Genomic DNA, 25,579 nt, shown 5'->3' on the forward strand with positions numbered 1-25,579 from the left:
ACCTGAAGTTGTATTTGCAGCCAGTTGGCAAATACTATCTGGTAGGAACGCTTCTGACTATTGTCACAGCTGTTTATATGGTAACCAGACTAGCCAGTTCTTCGGTGTGGAACCTCCAACTTTGCAGAGTTACATATCGGGATGATACCTTGCAATGCATTCGATTTTTAAATTGGAAAATTATTTCAAAATATTCAGTGACAAAAGTCAACAATGAAAATTATACATTTGTTTCTATTTATTTCATTTTAATTAACAATTTAACATATAGAATATGTTTCCATCAAATGTGTTGTTCTTACATGTATATAGTTTTGTCAAATACAACTTGTCTTACATGGACAAAGCTACATTGTAGTTTGCAGTACACTGTCATACAGTAAAAACTTATTAGTTCTTATTTATCAGTGCTTTCATTAGATCGGCCATCATTTTAGCTTGTTGTTTTTCATTTTCTATTTTTTGCATTCTTTCATGCTTCTCCAGCTCAAATCTCTCCTTCTGGAGCTGTAACTCTTGTTTTCTCATTTCCAACTATTGTTCCTTTATTTTATTTTCCCTTTCCATCTTCTCTCGTAAGTAGCTCATGGTGCTATTATCACGACCGGTTTTTTTGGTCGGTGTCTTTTCGTCACCTTAAACAGAAGATATACAAATATACACGAAACACGATTCTCCTTTTCTCATGGTAATTAAACCATATTATTTATCTCGGTCACCTAAAAAGAGCATAAAGTATTTTTTCACTATACCCGGTTTAGGCTAAAACAGCACAAAATAAATTCAGAGGGGAAATAATTATGTTAAATTAGACTGAATTGTTCAGTCTAGGGTGCCTGTAACTATAAGGGCAGCATCATGTTTCTTTATTCGGTATATCTAAATAGTTTCCCCATTATGATTAAAGGCAAAATTACTAGCTGTGAGAGCATTAATTGTTACATAGCATGATTAGCTTACATTAAGTAATGTTTTCCATAGCCCTTTTCCTCATATCTTTTACATTTTTCTCTTCTTTTTGCGATTTCTCCTTCTGTTCTGGACCTTTCTTCTTCCTCGGCCAACTCCAACGCTTCCTCCATCAGTGTCTCCCTCTCCCCAAAGACTTCAGCTACACCGGACCTTCAGACACATACAATACAAATTACTGAAATTAGGCGCCCACGTGCACCATAACGTCAACGTAAGTTTAATGGATTTGTTTATCTGCATCAATCTTGTTCTTGCGATCAGTCTAAGTAAAACTATTAGAAGGGCTCATGAACATGCAGAAATATATACAATTACAACATTAAATGATGAAGTATTAAGGATAGTGGATTAAATTACAATTTGTGTGCCTCCTGATTGTTTTTCTTATGCTGCGATATTAGTAGCATTGTCCTCTCCCGCGCTCTCCTCGAGTCGCACTCTATTTTGTGTTTAATGTTTTCAGGTATGGTAATCCACTCTCTTCTATTTGAGAAAGGATTTCTCGCTATAACTTCCCGCAAGAGGAGGATATCGTCTTTTTTCCGTAAATCTGACTTGCTTTTTCCTTATAGAGCTCATGCTTGTATATTCCTTTAAAGAGACTACATTTCTCAATCATAATCTAGAAATATTGTATGCTTTTAAAATTACATTAAAAATTAATCTAGTTTTTTCATTGATAGCAATCTAATTAAAATCTAGATGGTCATTATCACTACGTTACATGAACATCTAACAACATCCCATAAGGAGTCATTTTCTGATGACCTCTGAGATGGGTGTATTTCATTTTCAGGGCGAATTGGCATTTTGTCGAAGCAAAACATTTCGTCACAGGAAACATCTGAAGCAAACCATTTCGGCACAGTATAGCTATATGCTTTATGGGACGAAATGACTTTAAACAAATTGACAGATAATACAAGCTATGCACTCTAGGTAGTCATGCTGATTCGGACATAAAAAATCACTTCCAAGATTCTGGAAGTAGTCATTTGATTGGCTAATCCAAAAGGTCACCCTGACGTGACCCCTGATGGGATGTTGAATATTTTTTCTGATTTGCTATCATATAACCATGTTTCACAAACTATTCACGTTTCTCCGATAGACTAGAACTAATCTATCTATGCCTAAACTTTTTTTTAGGAAAAAATGCATGGTTTTAACGGGACAGTTTCGCTGATTGCAACAAAGTTGAAATACAGAAGCTGATTTCATGATCTAGCCTAGTTGTCTAGCAATATTTCTCTTCACATTGAGATACACGAGAAAATACACATAAACTAATCTACACTGTAACACATTCGGGCCCCTGTGATATCAACCCGACACGGAAGCTTAACAGTGGACTACTACAATGTTTTACACGACGTGTGATCTTTTGTTATATTATGAAGTAACGGTGGTTAAAAGTACACTTGCACTTTTATGACAAATGTACTTGATTTCGGACTGACGAACTGTGATATCAACGACCTCATTTCAAAGAGATATTTTCGGTGAAATTTATAAAAAAAAAAAAAAAAAAATCTCCACTTATCAAGCGTTGACTGGTATTCTCAAAATTACGTACATCATAAGTTTCATGTGAGGAAATCTATGAATTAAGCTATATAATCTACAAGTTGGTACTTACTTGTAGACGCCGCTTTACAAGTTGTGCTGACTTGTAGAAAGTATGCGAACACGGAAAGTGATGACGTCACACACAAGAAAAATAGGGAATTCCCCCCTCTACCCGTACCCGTACACGTACACGTAAGGTTGCTAAACCTCTCTATTATTAGTTCAAAGCAACACATAAGCTAATTAATAGCCAATTAACATACATATATACATGGTTCAACAATGTAGTTCATGAATATAAATAATAATTAAATATTGTAGTTGTTTCATGGCGAATTTTTTTTTGGTTTGAGCGATAAGTATAGTGTCGTTACGTACATGTTCCTGTTGTGTCCTTTGTGATATAATGTGACATTTTTGGATTTGGTGCTAGCTGTCAACATACAAATGTAGGAGGATTAAGCCAGATAATTGAGGAATTCTGACCACCGTAACGGCAACGTCCTTCTACAGTGATTACTGTATCCAGGCGTAGTGACTGTAGAGGCTGATAATGGTTACTGTATTGGTGTATATAGTGCATATACTTCGTGTGTATTTCTGAAATGAATCAATTGGGCGTTTAGTGTGTTTTTTTTTTTACATATTATAAAAATATAAAAAAGACGCGGATTTTTTACGGAAATAAATGTTGTATATAATGTCCTAGAGCATTGTGTCATCCGTCACAACAGTTGCACTGTTCAGCTCGTCCATAGATACAAATATGTCTTTGCAAAACCGTAGACACACGACTAACTATTTGATTGGTGTCGGGGAAAATAACACCTACCACTCGCTAAAGTGCAAACGTTTTTCTTTTGAAGACCACAAAGGATCAACGAAAAAGATAAAAGACAGTCAATTTAACAATATGGTAACCTTGGTATTCCTTTGATGCACACTAATACTATGTTTGTATCTACAAAATGGCTTGTCCTGCAGGTAGGGCGTAAGAATTGTACCTGCTGCCCCCATTGCATGATCGTAAGAGGCGACTAAACTTGGGATCTTATCTTTTCTCTTCTTTCTTAACAACTTTCTTCTTCCTAATGTCTCCCTTGACAATGCCTCACTTTTGGCCTTTAGTTGAGCGTTCGCCCCTGTGAGGAAGGCTTTGGGTTCTGTCCCCTGGCCGAGACATACCAGAGTCTTTAACAAGAGATCCCAGAGGGATCTTGGCGCCCACCATTGAATGATCTTTATAGGTTCCATGTCAGATTGATCTTTTCTCTACTTTTCCCTTCCTCTAAGTCTTACTTATCTGTGTAAATTCAGAAACAGCCCTCTAGTACTTTTCAAACAAGGGGAACCTATATATAGAATTTAAGATTTAGCTATAATGGCTGTCTGTCGGCCATGTTGTTTTGTATTGGTCCCAATATGCAAAACTAGGCACTGAGGGGAACCTACATATGAAATTTGAAAAAGATCCCTTCAGTATTTTCACAGAAATAGCGATAAAAAACTTCAATTGTCAAAATCCGAGATGGCTGCCTGTCGGCCATGTTGTTTTCTGATTAGTCTCAAAATGCAATATGCATAACTAGGCACCGACGGGAACATGCATATGAAATTTTAGAAAGATCCCTTCATTACCTTCACAGAAATAGCGATAACAAACTTCAATTGTCAAAATCCAAGATGGCTGCCTGTCAGCCATGTTGTTTTCCGATTGGTCTCAAAATGCAATATGCATAACTAGGCACTGAGGGGAACCTGCATATGAAATTTCAGAAAGATCCCTTCATTACTTTCACAGAAATAGCGATAACAAACTTTAATTGTCAGAATCCAAGATGGCTGCCTGTCGGCCATGTTGTTTTCTGATTAGTCTCAAAATGCAATATGCATAACCAGGCACAAAGAGGAACCTGCATATGAAATTTGAGAAAGATCCCTTCAGTACTTTCACAGAAATAGCGATAACAAACTTCAATTGTCAAAATCCAAGATGGCTGCCTGTCGGCCATTTTGTTCGATTGGTCTCAAAATGCAATATGCATAACTAGGCACTGAGGGGAACCTGCATATGAAATTTCAGAAAGATCCCTTCAGTACTTTCACAGAAATAGCGATAACAAACTTCAATTGTCAAAATCCAAGATGGCTGCCTGTCGGCCATGTTGTTTTCCGATTGGTCCCAAAATGCAATATGCATAACTAGGCACCAAAGGGAACCTACATATGAAATTTGAGAAAGATCCCTTCAATACTTTCTCAGAAATAGCGATAACAAACTCCAATTGTCAAAATCCAAGATGGCTGCCTGTCGGCCATGGTGTTTTCCGATTGGTCTCAAAATGCAATATGCATAACTAGGCACTGAGGGGAACCTGCATATGAAATTTCAGAAAGATCCCTTCATTACTTTCACAGAAATAGCGATAACAAACTTTAATTGTCAGAATCCAAGATGGCTGCCTGTCGGCCATGTTGTTTTCTGATTAGTCTCAAAATGCAATATGCATAACCAGGCACAAAGAGGAACCTGCATATGAAATTTGAGAAAGATCCCTTCAGCACTTTCACAGAAATAGCGATAACAAACTCCAATTGTCAAAATCCAAGATGGCTGCCTGTCGGCCATTTTGTTTTCCGATTGGTCCCAAAATGCAATATGCATAACTAGGCACCAAAGGGAACCTACATATGAAATTTGAGAAAGATCCCTTAAGTACTTCCTCAGAAATAGCGATAACAATCTCCAATTGTCAAAATCCAATATGGCTGCCTGTCGGCCATGTTGTTTTCTGATCGGTCCCAAAATGCAATATGCATAACTAGGCACAAAGAGGAACCTGCATATGAAATTTGAGAAAGATCCCTTCAGCACTTTTACAGAAATAGCGATAACAAACTTCAATTGTCAAAATCCAAGATGGCTGCCTGTCGGCCATTTTGTTTTCCGATTGGTCCCAAAATGCAATATGCATAACTAGGCACCAAAGGGAACCTACATATGAAATTTGAGAAAGATCCCTTCAGTACTTTCCTCAGAAATAGCGATAACAAACTCCAATTGTCAAAATCCAAGATGGCTGCCTGTCGGCCATGTTGTTTTCCTGATTGGTCCCAAAATGCAATATGCATAACTAGGCACCAAAGGGAACCTACATATGAAATTTGAGAAAGATCCCTTCAGTACTTCCTCAGAAATAGCGATAACAAACTCCAATTGTCAAAATCCAAGATGGCTGCCTGTCGGCCATGTTGTTTTCTGATTCGGTCCCAAAATGCAATATGCATAACTAGGCACCAAAGAGGAACCTACATATGAAATTTGAGAAAGATCCCTTCAGCACTTTCTACAGAAATAGCGATAACAAACTTCCAATTGTCAAAATCCAAGATGGCTGCCTGTCGGCCATGTTGTTTTCCTGATTGGTCCCAAAATGCAATATGCATAACGTTAACTAGGCACCAAAGAGGAACCTACATATGAAATTTGAGAAAGATCCCTTCAGTACTTCTACAGAAATAGCGATAACAAACTCCAATTGTCAAAATCCAAGATGGCTGCCTGTCGGCCATGTTGTTTTCTGATCGGTCCCAAAATGCAATATGCATAACTAGGCACCAAGGGGAACCTACATATGAAATTTGAGAAAGATCCCTTAAGTACTTTCTCAGAAATAGAGATAACAAACTTCAATTGTCAAAATCCAAGATGGCTGCCTGTCGGCCATGTTGTTTTCCGATCGGTCCCAAAATGCAATATGCACAACTAGGCACCAAGGGGAACCTACATATGAAATTTGAGAAAGATCCCATCAGTACTTTCTCAGAAATAGCGATAACAAACTCCAATTGTCAAAATCCAAGATGGCTGCCTGTCGGCCATGTTGTTTTCTGATTAGTCTCAAAATGCAATATGCATAACCAGGCACAAAGAGGAACCTGCATATGAAATTTGAGAAAGATCCCTTCAGCACTTTCACAGAAATAGCGATAACAAACTCCAATTGTCAAAATCCAAGATGGCTGCCTGTCGGCCATGTTGTTTTCCGATTGGTCCCAAAATGCAATATGCATAACTAGGCACCAAAGGGAACGTTCATATGAAATTTGAGAAAGATCCCTTCAGTACTTCCTCAGAAATAGCGATAACAAACTCCAATTGTCAAAATCCAAGATGGCTGCCTGTCGGCCATGTTGTTTTCTGATTGGTCCCAAAATGCAATATGCATAACTAGGCACCAAAGGGAACCTACATATGAAATTTGAGAAAGATCCCTTCAGTACTTCCTCAGAAATAGCGATAACAAACTCCAATTGTCAAAATCCAAGATGGCTGCCTGTCGGCCATGTTGTTTTCTGATCGGTCCCAAAATGCAATATGCATAACTAGGCACAAAGAGGAACCTGCATAAAAAATTTGAGAAAGATCCCTTCAGCACTTTTACAGAAATAGCGATAACAAACTTCAATTGTCAAAATCCAAGATGGCTGCCTGTCGGCCATTTTGTTTTCCGATTGGTCCCAAAATGCAATATGCATAACTAGGCACCAAAGGGAACCTACATATGAAATTTGAGAAAGAACCCTTCAGTACTTTCTCAGAAATAGCGATAACAAACTCCAATTGTCAAAATCCAAGATGGCTGCCTGTCGGCCATGTTGTTTTCCGATTGGTCCCAAAATGCAATATGCATAACTAGGCACCAAAGGGAACCTACATATGAAATTTGAGAAAGATCCCTTCAGTACTTTCTCAGAAATAGCGATAACAAACTCCAATTGTCAAAATCCAAGATGGCTGCCTGTCGGCCATGTTGTTTTCTGATTGGTCCCAAAATGCAATATGCATAACTAGGCACCAAAGGGAACCTACATATGAAATTTGAGAAAGATCCCTTCAGTACTTCCTCAGAAATAGCGATAACAAACTCCAATTGTCAAAATCCAAGATGGCTGCCTGTCGGCCATGTTGTTTTCTGATCGGTCCCAAAATGCAATATGCATAACTAGGCACAAAGAGGAACCTGCATATGAAATTTGAGAAAGATCCCTTCAGCACTTTTACAGAAATAGCGATAACAAACTTCAATTGTCAAAATCCAAGATGGCTGCCTGTCGGCCATTTTGTTTTCCGATTGGTCCCAAAATGCAATATGCATAACGTTAACTAGGCACCAAAGGGAACCTACATATGAAATTTGAGAAAGATCCCTTCAGTACTTCCTCAGAAATAGCGATAACAAACTCCAATTGTCAAAATCCAAGATGGCTGCCTGTCGGCCATGTTGTTTTCTGATCGGTCCCAAAATGCAATATGCATAACTAGGCACCAAGGGGAACCTACATATGAAATTTGAGAAAGATCCCTTTAATACTTTCTCAGAAATAGAGATAACAAACTTCAATTGTCAAAATCCAAGATGGCTGCCTGTCGGCCATGTTGTTTTCCGATCGGTCCCAAAATGCAATATGCACAACTAGGCACCAAGGGGAACCTACATATGAAATTTGAGAAAGATCCCATCAGTACTTTCTCAGAAATAGCGATAACAAGAATTGTTTACGGACGGAGGGACGGACGGAGGGACGGACGGAGGGACGGACGGACGGACGACGGACCACGGACGCAGGGCGATTTGAATAGCCCACCATCTGATGATGGTGGGCTAAAAATGGTAGTTGCTGCTCCTGCTTAGCGCTCAGCAAATTAGGAGTGGGACGACTGGTTGGCCCGTTGTCAGTATAATGTGACCGGGTGGGGTGTGCTGCTGGGTGTCTTCGGCAGTATGCTTCAGTGAGGTAGCACTGTAAATCGGCAAAAGATCCGGCCTATTACAAGGAGACTTTACACAAACATACCGCAGCCTCCCAAAACACACATACGCACTCATCACACGCATACATTTCGCACGCACGGGAAGCCGTCATTAAATGACATTAGATGTTAATAGGACGTTAAACAAAATAAACCAAACTACAAAATGGCAATAATTTTATAGTGCCATATTCTAGTGATGCAGAGAGTATTCTTTTTATTCTATTTTTTTTAAATTTTATTTTTATATCTTAGTCTTTGCTCGCATCCGTTGATCACTTCAAGCCCTTAGCATCAATACGAATCCTGGAGGGACCAAACAGCTGTATGATTCGGTTTAGTTCATTTGAAAGTATTAATGTCTTGTGTGTCATTTTCAATTTCTTGTAGATGATGTATTATCTAGCTTATAGAGTTGCTATACTGCATTCCAGCTCTACAATACATGTAGTTTGTAATGAAGCTCCCTTCAAGAAGATGACACGGAACGATCTTTCTACTTTAAAGTGGCTGCAATAAAATGCGTTTATTTCAAGATGGGTTCTCTAGTATCTATAGTTTTTTTCACGACATGACAATATTTATTGTACAAATGAAAAAAACACCTTCATGGCATGAGTGAAGAAGTTAAAATGACTCGCTAATCTATTCAGCGTTAAATATTTTTATTGCCTCACGGTGGATAATCGTCGATGTATACAGGTACACAAACTGAGCGAAAATATGCGCGAACTCCCTAAGTTGATGTAAGGTGGGAGTGTAATTAATCGTGCGTGCGACATGCATGCGTGTGGTGAGTGCGTATGTGTGTTTTGGGAGGCTGCCGTATGTTCGTGTTAAGTCTCCTTGTGATAGGCCGGAACTTTTGCCGATTTATAGTGCTACCTCACTGAAGCATACTGCCGAAGACACCCAGCAGGACACCCCACCCGGTCACATTATACTGACAACGGGCGAACCAGTCGTCCCACTCCTAATATCCTGAGCGCTAGGCAGGAGTAGCAACTACCATTTTTAAAGACTGGTATGTCTCGGCCAGGGGACGGAACACAAAACCTTCCTCACAGCGGCGAACGCTCAACTAAAGGCCAAAAGTGAGGCATTGTCAAGGGAGACATTAGGAAGAAGAAAGTTGTTAAGAAAGAAAAGATAAGATCCCAAGTTTAGTCGCCTCTTACGATCATGCAATGGGGGCAGCAGGTACAATTCTTACGCCCTACCTGCAGGGCAGATCACCAGTTACGAGACTAAATGATAAAGTAGTATCAAACTAACAAATCTCATCAAAACTCCACTACGATACAATCCAGCCACAGATCTGACAGATGCAATACATACGTCCCGAAACGCAGAGTAGTTTTTTAACATATACAATGCAATAAAAAGAAAATTGAATAGTTTTTTCCATTAAATATAACAGATATTTCACTCGTATGACACAATATTTTAATATTTTTCACTCGTGCTTCGCACTCGTGAAAATATCGATATTCTGTCATAATCGTGAAATATATGTAATATTAAACGAGAAACCATTTAATATCCTATGTATTACTTTGCTACATCACCATTATACTTACCTTCCTTACAAATAATTGAAAAATAAGAATTTTGCGTACTATAAGTTGGAATCGCGCACAAACCAAAGAACAAACTTGTAGTATGTTTTATGTAGAAATTAGAAATTAAGAAAGTGATTTGTATGTCTACAGGGTGGTGAGGTTTTTATTATATGGGGAATATTATTAACAAACGACTTATCACAACCTCATCCCATGAATATGGACTTAGGTTATTGTTTTTAGCTTTTTTCAGCTGAGATAACACGGCTAGATATATTTTTTTATCGGAAAAACATTTTTTTTTATTTCTGAAATTCGACAATAAAATGTATGCGAATATATAAGAAACAGGACGTAACTGATAACAGCTGATTGTTGGAATTTAGTTTAGTATTAATAAAATATTGATAAATGAAAATTAAAAAAAATCTATACCTGCCTAGCCTCAAACCCCTTTCCGTCAGATCAGTGACACATCAGAGATGTTTCATAATTCTGTAATCCAGCAATATTAATATTGGTTTGGCCAAAATATATTTTTACTCTTAGAGACCACTCACCGATACTCTGCTTTGTGACATCAAAGTTGGTTCCCTTGGCATTAATTTAATCGATGATGCACTTTCCTAATAAACTAAGTACGTAACTTAATTACTAAACAAAGAACGCAGGTTGTCAAACAATAGATAAAATTAAATATTTATTGAAAGAAATAGGAAAGTTTGAGCCATAAACTAAAATCCAAAATACTAAAACGGTAATTATATTCTATTCTTTAAGCATTTTATGAAAAAGCGTCAATTTGTTTTGTAAAAAAATACATTTTCTATCCTCTACCGTATTCAGTCCATTCAAAATGTTTTGCGTATAGAGAGCTTTTTTTTACTTACCCTAATATTGCCCAAAGATAAAAGCTTACCATTTGTGCCAAGTGTTGATATTTGTCTTTGATCTGTTTTACCCAAATGACTTGTCGAACGATAGTGGACGTAACAGATCACCCTGTAACACTCCAATCCTTAATGTAAACATGTGCCTTTCCTTATATATATAACAACCCGTAGCATCCATACAAGTGTAAAAGGCACGGTTTCTGTGCTAGAAACGTAACCCAGGTTCGGGCCCATTGTAGTCTTAGAATTTGATAACTGGAAGTACATGGCAAAACACAGACTCAGATATAAAGATCAACGTATAATTAATGGACTCATCAAGTGTAAAGTATTGTATATGTTATCACAGAAAGTTCAACAGAGACATGTATTTCACCAACACACGGACATCGCTCACACAACGAGTGGCTACTCGGCATACTCCTATATATAGGTATGCTCAGGCATTTTTTTTTATCAATATACCTGCAAGCTGTATGTATATGCATAAAGCATCTTTTAAGCATGCCAACAAAAAAAAAAACAAAAAAACAAAAAAAAAAAAAAAAAAACAAAAAAACAAAAAAAAAAACAGAATGAAGATATGTGGATTTTTGGATTTTTATTGATTTTTTTTTAATTTCGCAAATTTGGGAATATTTGTAGGCTTTGTAAACCATTTTTCAAAAAAGGCGTCATCATGAAATTTTTTTTTTTTTAAGTGATTTTGCCAACAAAAACATAAACCACAATATAAAACTACATGTATTTTATCATATGTAAGCAAATTTGGCTTCTTAACCATAACATATATATATATATATATATATATATGCACAAAGATGCCACAAAGCAAATTATCTCCCTTTGCAATTATTTACAGTTAATCCACAAACCTGTCTAAAACATGCTAAATTAAATTATAACTTACCTGCATGTATTACAATGTCCTATAGTATAGGCTATAGTCTCATGAACCTCTGGGCAGCTTTCTTATTTACCTGTAAAAATTAAGTGTTACACTAAAAAAATGTCTATGCATTATTTGTGCGTGCTATTATATAAATATATATTTTTTGCACATATAATTTTCCTGGAAATTGTAAAAAAACTTTAATTAAAAGAGCATAATTTTAATAATGAAGTTTTATGAAACAAAACCACCAAACAATAATTATATATAAACCAATACCACAGAATTAAAATTTGGAACATGTTTATAATTTTTGCAACTGTATCTATTGTTATTAATCGCTCCAAAACAGCATAAACAAAGTAGTACATGATGTTTCCACATGCAGTGAAGCCTGTCATTATGACCAGTCACCACCTGTTATTACAGCTGACTTCCTGAAGGTAGATTTATTAATGAAGCCATAAATTTACCATTAAAGTAAAGTCTGAACTCGGCTTAAGTTAAAGCCATTAGGTGAATTTATGGACAGGTTTCACCATAAGGAAATAAATGAACAGAAATATTGCAACAAAATAACAAACAACAAAACAAAAATTACATAAATGAATTTGTGAATAAAAACAAACGAACAAATTCTTCTTGCAACATTAATGATATAACTGCAAGCAAATAACTCTTGAAGCAACTTATTCTCAACAAATATCAGTAATCTGATTGCTTCCACATTTGTTGACATGGCTAGCATTTCATTTTCATGTAACACCAACAAATAAAACAAAAGAATCAAAGACATAAAATAACATTCATTTCTTGCAAATCATTTTCATTTTGTCAATTATGCAAATCTTTATTTCAAACATGCAAATCACCATTGATTTTTGTGTGTAAATCATCACTTTAACATGCAAATCACCATTGATTTTTGTGTGTAAATCATCACTTTAACATGCAAATCACCATTGATTTTTGTGTGTAAAGGTTCAATAGGCTTAGTTGGTTTTGCTGATTCCAACTTTCTTCTAAGAGCGCTAAGCAGGAGCAGCAACTACCATTTTTAAAGACTCTGGTATGTCTCTTCTAGGGGACAGAACCCAAAACCTTCCTCACAGCGGCGAACGCTCAACTAAAGGCCAAAAGTGAGGCATTGTCAAGGGAGACATTAGGAAGAAGAAAGTTGTTAAGAAAGAAGAGAAAAGATAAGATCCCAAATTTAGTCGCCTCTTACGATCATGCAATGGGGGCAGCAGGTACAATTCTTACGCCCTACCTGCAGGGCAGCTAATCATATGTGGAAACTGGCAATTCTCCATTGTCATTCAGCAATGACTGGAGGTATCATTTGCTTCCTTTAGGTCATTATTTTCCTTTATCACACTGGTGACTTCCTCATTTTCAGTCTTCATTAACTCGGAACTCTCTTCCACAAAATCAGTTAAAACACTGGCAATATGTTCCAAGGACTCTGTTTCTAGACCCTTATATGTCAGTTCTTTTCTTAAATCAGTAACATTATTCTCAAGTTTTCTCACATACACGCACAACTTTTCCTTTGTTTGCACAAGTATAACAGAAATTTGCTAATTCAATAACTTTAGTGAGTCACCTCCCTTTCCTTTTTTTTATCTCTCACAAGCTTGTATAGTTTTGTTTGTAAAGATTGAGTCGATATGGTAGACAAATCTATCCTACACATTAATGATAGCCATAAAGCCACTTTATCCACCGGTGGAGAATTACCTGTCTTCGCATGTTGAAAAAGTTCACAGACAAGACCTGCAGTAAGTGAACTCTCGCAGATGTGTGGCAATGTGTTGTTATCCAAATCACTAGTGGTCAATCCAAATTCTGACATAAACTTTACACGAAAAGGCATGATGAATTGTTAATGTAATAATATATATATAAATTTTAGAAAATCACTGAAATCAAAAACATTATAGCCTATTTCTTCTGTAATTCTGCTTTCAGCCATTCAATTTGTTCCCTCATTTTTTGCATTTCTTCCCTCATTCCTCATTCCCATTTTAGTTGACCCCTTAATTGTGAGTTCTCCTTTTCAAGTTCCTTTACCTTTTCTTTCAACAATTGCTTCTCCTCGAAATCTGAAATCTGTATAAAACATCTCATTCATCACTATTGAAAAACCATACATAAAGTATACTTGGCATTGTTGGGTGAAACTCTCTTTACAGTAATCATAGTTTCTTTATCAGAATATGGTTATTATTGGCCGTCATATTAGCAACAAATGAAGACATTTTTATGCATGACAAATAAAATGTAGTAAAGAGAGTTAATGGTATATTAGAGCTTGTTTTTAATTCATTGAACATGCCCTCTTTGGCCTCTTCACCACTGGTCGATTGGAGGGAGATGGTGTCCAAAAAAACAAGCTGATACTTGAACTGGAAGTGGTGCTAGGGGACCTTTTACTTAGATGCTTGCTGGCATATACACCTAGTGGTGTGTCACCTGTTAGGACGTCATCATCCTGTTCATCATCACGGTTATCTGAGACTAAGGTAGTGTCGCTGAACAACAGTGGGGGCTATTAGATAAAAAAACCCCAGTCATATGGTGAATTGGAACTATTTCTTTACATATACATGATATAGAGATGAAGCAGGTATCAATTAAACACAATAGTGTACTTATAAGTTATTGACATTATTATAAATCTATAATCTAGGTACATGTCATATGTCAACGCGTTATCTACTTCCAATTTGGCAGTAAACATTTCAGACATTAAGATTTGCTATTTATAGTTATACTTACTGAAGCCAGTGAAGGGGGCAAGGTTATGTCGCTGTCTGTGAGTGTGTGATCGCTGTCATTGTCATCACTTATCACAATAGCCGTGATAGGCTGGGTGCCAGTGGCAGTGCCCGGGTCTGTGACCGTATCCTGATCTTCGATGTTAGAGTTAGATTTGGTTTGGTTTATTTTGTTTAACGTCCTATTAACAGCTAAGGTCATTTAAGGACGGCCTCCCGTGCGTGCGACATGCATGCGTGTGTTGAGTGCGTATGTATGTTTTGGGAGGCTGCGGTATGTTCGTGTGAAGTCTCCTTGTGATAGGCCGGAACGTTTGCCGATTTAAAGTGCTACCTCACTGAAGCATACTGCCGAAGACACCCAGCAACACACCCCACCCGGTCACATTATACTGATAACGGGCGAACCAGTCGTTCCACTCCAAATATGCTGAGCGCTAAGCAGGAGTAGCAACTACCATTGTTAAAGACTCTGGTATGTCTCGGCCAGGGGACAGAACCCAAAGCCTTCCTCACAGGGGCGAACGCTGAACTAAAGGCCAAAAGTGAGGCATTGTCAAGGGAGACATTAGGAAGAAGAAAGCTGTTAAGAAATAAGAGAAAAGATTAGACGACTGTCAAATGTTGAAATCACATGAAAATGTATCCTTAACAACACTTTGAAATAATCACTCAGATGTTTAGGAACATGCAAATTCTATAGTAGTTCCCGATTTGTATTTCACTAGTTTCAATTTCACATAAACAAACTTACACAATCACGATCACGAACGATCAGTTACGATACTCAAATACTTAGTGGAATATATCGATAAATTCTATCATGAAACTGTTTCATTTGGTGCTGCATCGTTACTATCTTTTATATAAATAACTAATTTAAGTTGTACGTCGTCTAAATTGAAGTGTTATGCAGTGTTATGGTCCGTGTCTTACCATAGTCGTAACAGATCCCATTTTTTTTTTTTTTTTTTTTTTTACATATGGTCATTTCGAACAAAAAGCGGAATAATCACACATCTTTTGTGGTATGTATGTATAGATAGAACATGTGTGAAACTAAAAAAGAGTTTTTTTAACGTGTAATCGGCGTTTAAAGAAAAATACATGGATTTACAGATTTCAATTTTGGACCTCATCTTACCGCCATTGATTTTCTCAGATTTTTCTCATTAACATAACCTCGATATCATATCTGTATTATCGGTCACTCGAATGTTTGAAAGGTATACGCTTTAGTACGATAATTTAACGCTATAAAAAGGCGTTTGAGAATGACGCTTTAGGTATTAGGTAAAGTGATAAAAAAAGTTACCTCCCCTTTGCTTGAGCATAGCTACTATATAAACTCGGTGTTGAAACCCTACATAGTCACGACAAACCTACGCCCCAACTAAACAATAACTTAAATGGACTTATCTAGGTTGTTCAACAACTGATTCTAAATGATAAATGATATCGAAGGTGAGATACGAGTCAAACTAGTCGAACCAAGTTGTGCAAAACTGCCTGACTATAGAAAATCACCGAGTTAAATAGCCAGATCGCGACCATCCCTGTAACTATGTTCCGAATGTAAAAACAAAGATGGAGGCCGACACGAGGCGAGATATAAACCGTAAATGCACAATGATACATGCTAACCAATTTCTCCTGCTTTAACATTCCTCCCCCTTAAGACAGATGTTCTATTATTTGACAATAACTGAATTCTTTGCTGAACCAGATAAGTGCCAAAGCTACTCAAAAAACAGACTCATGGTGTACAAAGTTCACACCGCACAACATTTTACAACAGCCTTAAATAACCTATCATCAATATCTAATGACATGACTGTTGCTCAATAAATATCCTAAAAATAGCACCCATAACAAATTAAACAGCACTATGAACAATCAATCTCGCATTATTCAATCAAATGCTAACTCCATTTTATACACACAGTAAACAAAACCAAAAGTCATTTGATTTTAACCAACAAAATTTTACAGTTGTATCCAAAAAATAACGTCCCGCACTTTCGATACATATATGGTTCCCTAACATGATAACAACAATATTCTATTGTTTAAGATAAATCCAAACTTTTATATAATTATGGAAACCCACGCAAACTGCAGCAATCTCTAAACCACATCAGTGTGGCAGTTTGTTAACAGCTAGTGCAATATAATCTCGACAAAAAAATGAACACATCAATTCAATTCCCAGTTGGTACTCACAATAATTTACCAATAATACAGATGATGGTTTGGTTTATTTTGTTTAACGTCATACTAACAGCTAAGGTCATTTAAGGACGGCCTCCCGTGCGTGCGACATACATGCGTGTGGCAAGTGCGTATGTTTGTTTTGGGAGGCTGTGGTATGTTCGTGTTAAGTCTCCTTGTGATAGGCCGGAACTTCTGCCGATTTATAGTGCTACCTCACTGAAGCATACATGATGGAAAAATATTACATACATACTGTATAATAATTTGTAAAGAATTCATTACTAAAATTATATATCATTCATGAATTCACTTAGATAATATATATTTAGTTTGGACTTAATTCATTACTGAAAAACAATCAACAAAACAATTCATGAATCGGTTTCACACCAAATGGAATAAATAGGAATAATACTTCACAAATATATAAAACAATGACAATCAGTACCAAAATTATAATCTGATAGTGAGCTGGGAACACATTCACATATATAAAGTTCACAAATAATGAAGAAAATAAGTTAAAATAAAACGTAATACTTTTCTGGGTTTTGTTGTTGTTGCTGATGCACCCCACCCCCTTCAGAAATTGTACAGCTTTTTTTTTCTACTTTTGCCTTTTCCCCCATTTCAGTCCACAAATACCTTATTCATTTTTAAAAGTGAGAGAAATCGGTCTCTACCGGCTGATAAGTTTCTCCCGACTCGTCCTGCACATGTCTTGCGCCACCGCGTTCCCGTGACCATGAAGCACCACTACGAAGCCAGTGGACTTGGTCTCGGATAATTGCCTGGCCACGACCAAGAGCTACCACCTCCTGATTACCTGCCACAGTGACTACGCGAGGTGAGCACGCCCGCATATTACTCTGTGGCCACATCTCTTAAGTACGGCCATTTCCTGTGAAACTTTCACTATTGGCATCAATTTATCCCTTGGATCTATAATTGGTTTTTGTTATATAGCTCTCTCCCAGCTACAATACGGTAAATCGCTTCCTCTGCAGAAAGATGATATATCTGACTGTAATGACGTTTCAGTTGATTCCGGCGGGGCGAGCGGAAAACACACTGATCGCAGAAGTATGCGATACATTGCAAATGTACCAGGTTCCAATGGAGTCAGATGCCAGAGTACTTCCGATACATTTGATCCCCACATGCCAACACTGGACACCTCGTGCTCTCAGTCCAGGCAGGACGGAGATCTTCGTCCAAGCACTCCCGGGATGGCACCATCAGGACAGCAGAATATTTAATTACTGCTTTCATTCATCAGTTTAGCTAAAAAACTCCTCGCTGGTAATAATAACAATGTGACTTGTTGTTTTTTCTTAAGGAGAGTATCTTGCCGGAGGTTTGATGTTTCTACCAACTCCAGTTTGCCATCGACAACTCCTGATTAGCTACAAATGTTTTTGGTTCTACAATACCCTCTGCACTATCAATATCACCTTCTATGTGTCCCTTAAAATGACATTCAGAGTTAGCTGGTACGGAGACAGACTCACAAACCCTTAGTCGGGCACACCCTTTATACCCGTCTGTAACTAGGTTGACACGCTGACCCTCTAACCTAAGAGACCTCAAATTGATTTCTCCTCCATGTTAATTAAGGAAATATACACCAAATTCCCATACCAATACTATACTACAGTAAAACCTCGTTATATCGACAACTACTTCTCTCTACGTTTTTGGCGATATAACGAGTTTGGCGGTATATCGGGTTTGCCGTATATAGCTAGTGTTTCCATCGTAGACTTCAAAATAAAAAAATACATTAAGAAAATTGTCAAATACATTTTATTCATGTCAAAATATTGCATGTAATTGTATATAGATATTCTCTGATAACAAATAATTGGACTGACCAAGTGGCGAACCAAACTGTTGAATAGATAAACCTTTCTGAACGTCTGATTTAGTTGTAGAATCCTCGTGTTCTAAACATTTGACAACAGTGTCGATAGCCATCTTTGCCTCACCTATAAGGGGGGTTAATTTTGCTGACGTCAAGATCGTCATCCGAGGTCGAGTTTCTGGTACAAGATTTCACAGTGTTGTCTTCCTTGACAACTTTACTTGGTGCCAAGTTGCCAACTCTTTGTCCATATCTATAATTGCCTCATCGTGTCAGGCGCAACTCTGGATCTAGTTCCAATTCATCATGAACTCGCGCGAGTAATGTGTATCTAACATGTCACTATTGTCTCTGAAGTAACAGTCCTACGAGACCTTAACAAAGCGTGTAGCGGTATCTAAGAATAGACGTGGGGGCTCCTTTTTAACAATACAATCAACTAAATTTGACAACTGCTTCTTCCTCCTTCATCAAGCGGCTGAAGATGACTGGTTGTCGTTGGGGGATTTATCAATAGCATGGCTTGGCACATTATCCATTATCAACGAAACGTTCGTTTCCTGCCAAGCAATGCGTTTGTTAAAGTTCTGTAGCCATTAAGTGAAACTGATGTCATCCATGCTTTTTTATTTGAGCGATAGTCAACGTACAGCTTAACGTTAATTTTTTTGGAAACTCGCGGGTCTGCCGATTTCCCGATCACAAACGGTTTAAGTTGATCACTTTCATCTGCGTTACAGCAGAGTGTAACATTAATTCGATCTTTATTTTTTGTTTCACACCTTTTGTTGAACTGGACACAGTATGCGACCTGTTTAGGAGAAGTCTATAAAACAACCCATTTTCGTCAATGTTATAAACATCTTTCAAAGTTTTTTTTATGAATCAGCGGCCCCGGAAATCGCTTGGGATGAAATCACACAGCGATTCTTAAATCGCGCTAACCATCCATCGGAATATTGATAGTATCAAATTCTTAGTTCATCACCAAACCGTTTTGCCTTTGTTTTGAGAATATCATCAGACACAGGGATATTTTGACCACGTGCATTTGTGAACCACACAAATAATGCCGACTCCATGTCAACATGATGAGCACTACGATGTCTTTTTCGAGGCGGAGTCCCTTCTGTTTCATCGTTGATTAATTTAATTGTGTTGGCTAAAATATCCGCAACTGGTCTCCGTTTAACATCCGCGCCCAAAGGGACATCGTTACTGCCCTGCAGGTAGGGCTTACGAATTGTACCTGCTGCACCCATTGCATTATCGTAAGAGGCGACTAAATTTGGGATCTTATCTCTTCTTTCTGAACAACTTTCTTCTTCCTAATGTCTCCCTTGACAATGCCTCACTTTCGGCCTTTAGTTCAGCGTTCGCCCCTGTTAGGAAGGCTTTGGGTTCTGTCCCCTTGACGAGAAATACCAGAGTCTTTAAAAATGGTAGTTTCTACTCCTGCTTAGCGCTCAGCATATTTGGAGTGGGACGACCTGTTTGCCCGTTATCAGTATAATGTGACCGGGTTGAGAGTGCTGCTGGATGTCTTTGGCAGTATGCTTCAGTGAGGTAGCACTATAAATAGGCAAACGTTCCGGCCTATCACAAGGAGACTTAACACGAACATACCGCAGCCTCCCAAAACACACATACGCACTCACCACACGCATGCATGTCGCACGCACCGGAGGCCGTCCTTCAATGACCTAAGCTATTAATAGGACGTTAAACAAAATAAACCAAACTCCATAGTATGATGGTTTTACCACAACCACGATACAGCCTTGTTAATATCAGTTCACCTTGTTAGTATGCCTAGAAGGTCTGTTGTCACCACCCTAACTCTCTTTCGCAAAAAGGTAATATCCTTATTTTGATCGCCTCCTGCTATCCTTCAGTCAATATGTGTTATGTATTCCAGCCGAGACAAACCAAGATCTATAAAACGTGTTAGTTTAATACTGTATACCTGGTAATTTTCGCCCCCGTTTAATTTTCGCCATTTTCGCCCTTTGATGATAGGGCGAATTTAAGATGACGGCGAAAATTTCAAGCTCAATTGTAGGATTTACAAGTTATCGTACATACATGTAGGCTACTTGTTGTCGGTTCCAAAACATACCCTCGTACTTTCCAAGTGTGTTATATCCTATACAATTACAGGCAACACGTGTTATCTATTTACACTAAGTTTATAAAATAGGTAATTGTTTTATTCCAATCTGTGCATATGAAAGAAAATCTAGATATAAATATAGGCCTTGTAAATTTGCGATATCACGTGGAGTTAAATCGAAAATATCGGCTTAGACAGCGAACTAGGTATAGTATATTTGATTTTAAACAAAAGCTTTAAATACTAAGTAACTTTTAAAATCCAAACATGTTTTAAAAGTATGCACACAAATAGGTCTCTGCCATTGTGAAGGCTGATTTTATGACTTCACCGTCGCTTGTGGCTTCAATCGATGACAAATGAACAAAAGAAAACACTGGTCAGTAGACTTCTAATTAGTCACGGCACGGTGAACTTACCACTCATCGCGTTTGCTTAAAATCGACCATGCATACCTAATACTATTTGAATCAATATAGGCTAAAGTAAATCTGAACACAGGAAAACGTTGTATATTTCACACCTGATTACATTTCACACCTCAGCGAGATATGCTAAGAAAAGAAAATGGGAGAACTGGATAAATCACGAGTGTTCCGAGTGCAATTGCATCGAGAATTCCGAACGGAATTTTCCGATTGTGAACGAGGAAAATACATTTCTTAAAAGTAGTTTAGGGCGAAATTAAAACGGGGCGAATATCTTTTGTGTTGCTCAAGGGCGAAAATAACCTGGGGCGAAAAATACCAGGTATACAGTACTACTCCGGTGCTTAGCATTTTTTTGGAATAGGACGATTGGTTCATCCGCTGTCAGTGTAATATGACCGGGTGGGATGTCCTGATGGGTGTCTTCGGCAGTATGCTTCAGCGAGGTACCCCTCTCAAGTCGGCATCAGTTCCGCGTGTTAGTTTAATACTACTCCGGTGCTTAGCATTTTTTGGAATAGGACGATTGGTTCATCCGCTGTCAGTGTAATATGACCGGGTGGGATGTCCTGCTGGGTGTCTTCGGCAGTATGCTTCAGCGAGGTACCCCTCTCAAGTCGGCATCAGTTCCGCGTGTTAGTTTAATACTACTCCGGTGCTTAGCATTTTTTGCAATAGGACGATTGGTTCATCCGCTGTAAGTGTAATATGACCGGGTGGGATGTCCTGCTGGGTGTCTTCGGCAGTATGCTTCAGCGAGGTACCCCTCTCAAGTCGGCATCAGTTCCGCGCAATAATAAGGAAACAAAGACGAACATACCGCAACCTCCGAAATCACATCCACAACATACCGTGACATTAACTACACGGATGCATCTCGCTCACAGAGGAGGCCGACCTTGAATGACCATAGCTGTTGATAGGACGTTAAACAATACTAAATTAACCTTGTGCAGAGGAAAAGACAAAGTCATGATGAAAGTAACACATCAATTATATTTAAATATTATTATCATTGCTGTGAAAACAAAATCAAACAAAATATGAAAAAAATATGTTGATACACAGACGTATACATATTACAAAGATAAATTTAGCTATGGTTAGTAATATCTTGTGATATAAACCGACTATTTTCAGATAGTTCAAAATTCTGTTTTGTGAAGTTCCGATTAAAAGTTTTAGACGTTATACTATGAAACTAACTATCTTCTGTAAGTTGTAGATCAATACAAAGAGATATGTTCAACTGAAACAAATTTAAAGCATACGATATACTGAGGTTGATCGTCACGCTTCGATGACTCATCTATATACGGGCAAGGGCAACCTCATCTCTGCAAATATCTCTATTGCAAGGAAACCATTTACCAATAGTTGCTTTAATCGAGCGTATTATGGTCAATGTATCGAATGGTAAAAGATAAGTTACAAATTGAATCGAACACAATTGCAGGTTACTTGACAAAGGAGAAAAAACAACCGTTCTTTCCTGTGCAATGTGGACGGGTAAAATATACAATATACCTTTAGTGTGGGACTTAGTTATTATAGATTTCGTACAGCCCATCAACACTAAAAGGTCATTAGGGCCAAAAAAGGCGAGTAACAATTATTAGTAAAATAGGCAAAACACGAACATCATAAAAACGAAATATGTAAATATACATTGGTACGCTCACGTTTAGTTAAAAAAAGTGGGAGGGGCATATTTACACAAATCGTGTTATACAGTCCAACAGCTCTCAATAGTTCACAATTTTGTATATACTTGTATATATTTTTTAAAGCAACTTAGACTTGCTATGCTGTTGTGAAAACTTTCTCTTGTAAGTTGCAATCCAATAAAAAGCGTGAGGTTTAAAAATAGTAGCATCTCTTATTCATTAAACAACTTCTGCTCGACTTTTGTTTAATTTTTCCTTTTGTTTATCTGCTGTGTGATAGGTAGGTCGTCCATAATGGTGTACAACGTATCTGGTAGAAACGACGAGAATGCCAAAGAAGACAAGAATAAGAAATGATTCGATGAGCAGAACATAGCAGAACCATATTAATCCGATATGTTCCATTAGATGTCCAATAATGATAGGATTAACGGCACCACCTACCATCATAACTGTATAATAAAAGGATGATATCCTACCCTATCATGGGCGTAATGTATTCATTGGTCCAGCTAAATATCAGGGGGAATAAACAAGACCTTGCAAAACCGAATACAGGGGCGAAGAACCAAGCAAGGGTTCCGAAGTTATATAGCGATATCACAAGCATTCCAAGAATTGATAGCCATAATACTATAGCGCTTACCACTGTATATATCATGGTATTCATCCACTTTTCTATCACAACGCCAAAAATACGTGAAATGAAGACTAGAAGAAAAACAAGGAATGAAATTAAAGCGCCGTCCTTTTTTGACCAATGGAAAAACTGGGCACAGTAAGTTGCAAGAAATCCCATGAAAACCTCATCGACCCCATTGAAAACGAATAATATTGAACCAAACAATGACAAAATAAAGAATTTAACACTCTTAGGAACCTTTCGTTGTTTTTGAAAACCACCAAATGCTGTTTGTCTGCTAATCTGCTTTTTGTCGTATTTAGCATACAACACGAAAAAGAAAATACCCGAGAGAAGAAATATGATCGATGCTATTGAAAATGGTATATAAATCTCAGATTGATGAGAGAGAGGTTGTAGAACATATGTCTCACTATAGTTATCAGCTCCATGTAATGGATTTGAAGAAATATTGACAATGTTCGAAGAGATATTCATAATATCCGTTCTTTGTGGTAACTCTACTAGGAACGGAGCGACTACAAGCGGAGCAATAGCATTCCCGAGGCCCAGCATCCTAGAAACACCACACGACTTTCTTTTCCCCAGAGTCTGATAATGTCAGTCGAAGTACCTGTTTTGATAAAGATAGATATATATCCAAATGAAATATCAAATGTAGGCCTCTTTACAAATAGTAGTCTTACAAAGGTATGTAGGTTTTCCTTAACATTAGTTACCGGAAATGCTTACTGTAAATGTCATTTTAAGTACATGTATATATTTTTGCTATCTTTAAACGACCGCTTTAAGCACACTAGAGTTTTTACAATCCAACACACAGTGCCGGCTTGGTCGATACGCTCACCTGGTGCCAGAAAATATATTTACTAGAATATCAATGCGCGATATAATGTAAAAGGTTAGAGGCTGGGGTTTACAAATATATTTGATATTCATCAATCTATCAATCAATATCAATATTACTCTCAAACTATTAAATTATTTGCTATTCAATATTTTGTATTTTTATTTTTGAATGAGTATTTTCAATTTATTGATTCGTGCATATTCGCCATCTGTTGCTGTGAAGTTGATAGCTCGTGTCTTTGAACAATCTTTCAATATCATCAAAGCTGAATTTTGATAATACCAGTTTTATTTTGAAATTAGATTTTAATCTAATATACATGTATGTATGTATATATATACATATATATTGCCTCACCTGATGACAATATCCCTTGCATTAGACCGATGGCAATGTAGGAAAACACCATAGCTTCGAACAGCGTGCACCATGGTACTAAAACCACGGCGGTACAATAGACACATGATGCCATGCCGAATAATACCCTGCTGTTGACTCTTCCATACAAAAAACCTTGTGAAATAGACCCCAATGCGAAGCCAATTAAGTTTGCTGTGAGAATCCAAGATCCTTGATCGAGATTTGATCCACTTATCATACGAATGTCGATGTAAGATGGCCCAAACAGTCCTTTTCCCCATCCCTGAAATATAGCTTTCAATATTATATTTTACGTTCAGCAACATTTATGTGTAGTAGATTAATAAAATCCTGCCCTAGTGATCTGCTCCGAACCTTTTTCTGTAATTCGTAGTATTATCAAAAATTAAACAACAATATGGTACAAAATCAAATTTCCCGTATCCATGATAATCATTCTTGCGCCCTACTTGAAGGGAAGCTTTTGTTTAGTAACTGGGCAGTTGTATCTATGACCATATATTTAACGCCTCAAAATCAAACAAAAATAGCTGCTGTCAAAAGCAAATGCTTACTTACACAAACAAATTTAGAAGCGAAAAGACAAACGACATAAATCATTTTCTGTCGGTACACTTTGTTCGTCTTCAATTTGAGCAGTAGGCGTTGACAGGATGACATGCACGAAGTATCGCCGTCTTTTTCAGATGTCGCAATCTCTTCCTGTGCCATTGCTTCACACTTGCAAACATCGGATGCTAAAGGTTGCATAATGTTTCCATTGCTAGTATCGTCAGGTTGTGATTGGATTTTCTCTAATTCATCTTTAGTTTCCATTTCCTTTATACAGACTCGGCTGAAAAGAAAACCGGGGAATGTTTGATTTTGTACATAATTGATTAAGTAACGGAACATTTTATACAGAAAAAGGGACCTTACATTTTAAACACAAAATAA

General features: G+C 37.5%; 1 protein-coding gene across 1 annotated transcript; it reads right to left on the reverse strand.

Annotated features, from left to right (window-relative positions):
- Positions 1-534: 534 nt before the first annotated feature.
- Positions 535-25,472, reverse strand: LOC117343354. Its single transcript, XM_033905696.1, has 5 exons — positions 25,202-25,472; positions 24,620-24,905; positions 23,935-24,025; positions 1,004-1,122; positions 535-635 (listed from the first exon to the last, which is right to left on the reverse strand). The coding sequence occupies exons 1-5, from the start codon at positions 25,457-25,459 to the stop codon at positions 535-537; spliced, it is 855 nt and encodes a 284-aa protein (XP_033761587.1). The 5' UTR covers positions 25,460-25,472.
- Positions 25,473-25,579: the final 107 nt, after the last annotated feature.

This window comes from Pecten maximus, chromosome 15 (assembly GCF_902652985.1).
Source record: "Pecten maximus chromosome 15, xPecMax1.1, whole genome shotgun sequence".
NCBI classification, from domain to species: domain Eukaryota; kingdom Metazoa; phylum Mollusca; class Bivalvia; order Pectinida; family Pectinidae; genus Pecten; species Pecten maximus.

What these genes read in the sequence shown, in the direction of transcription:
- LOC117343354 (XM_033905696.1), bottom strand. Translation starts at nt 25,459, where the DNA reads ATGGAAACTAAAGATGAATTAGAGAAAATCCAATCACAACCTGACGAT. An exon ending in TCGCTTCTAAATTTGTTTGT is followed by an intron (nt 24,906 to 25,201) that starts GTAAGTAAGCAT and finishes GCTATATTTCAG; the next exon opens with GGATGGGGAAAAGGACTGTT. An exon ending in GCAAGGGATATTGTCATCAG is followed by an intron (nt 24,026 to 24,619) that starts GTGAGGCAATAT and finishes TTATCAAAACAG; the next exon opens with GTACTTCGACTGACATTATC.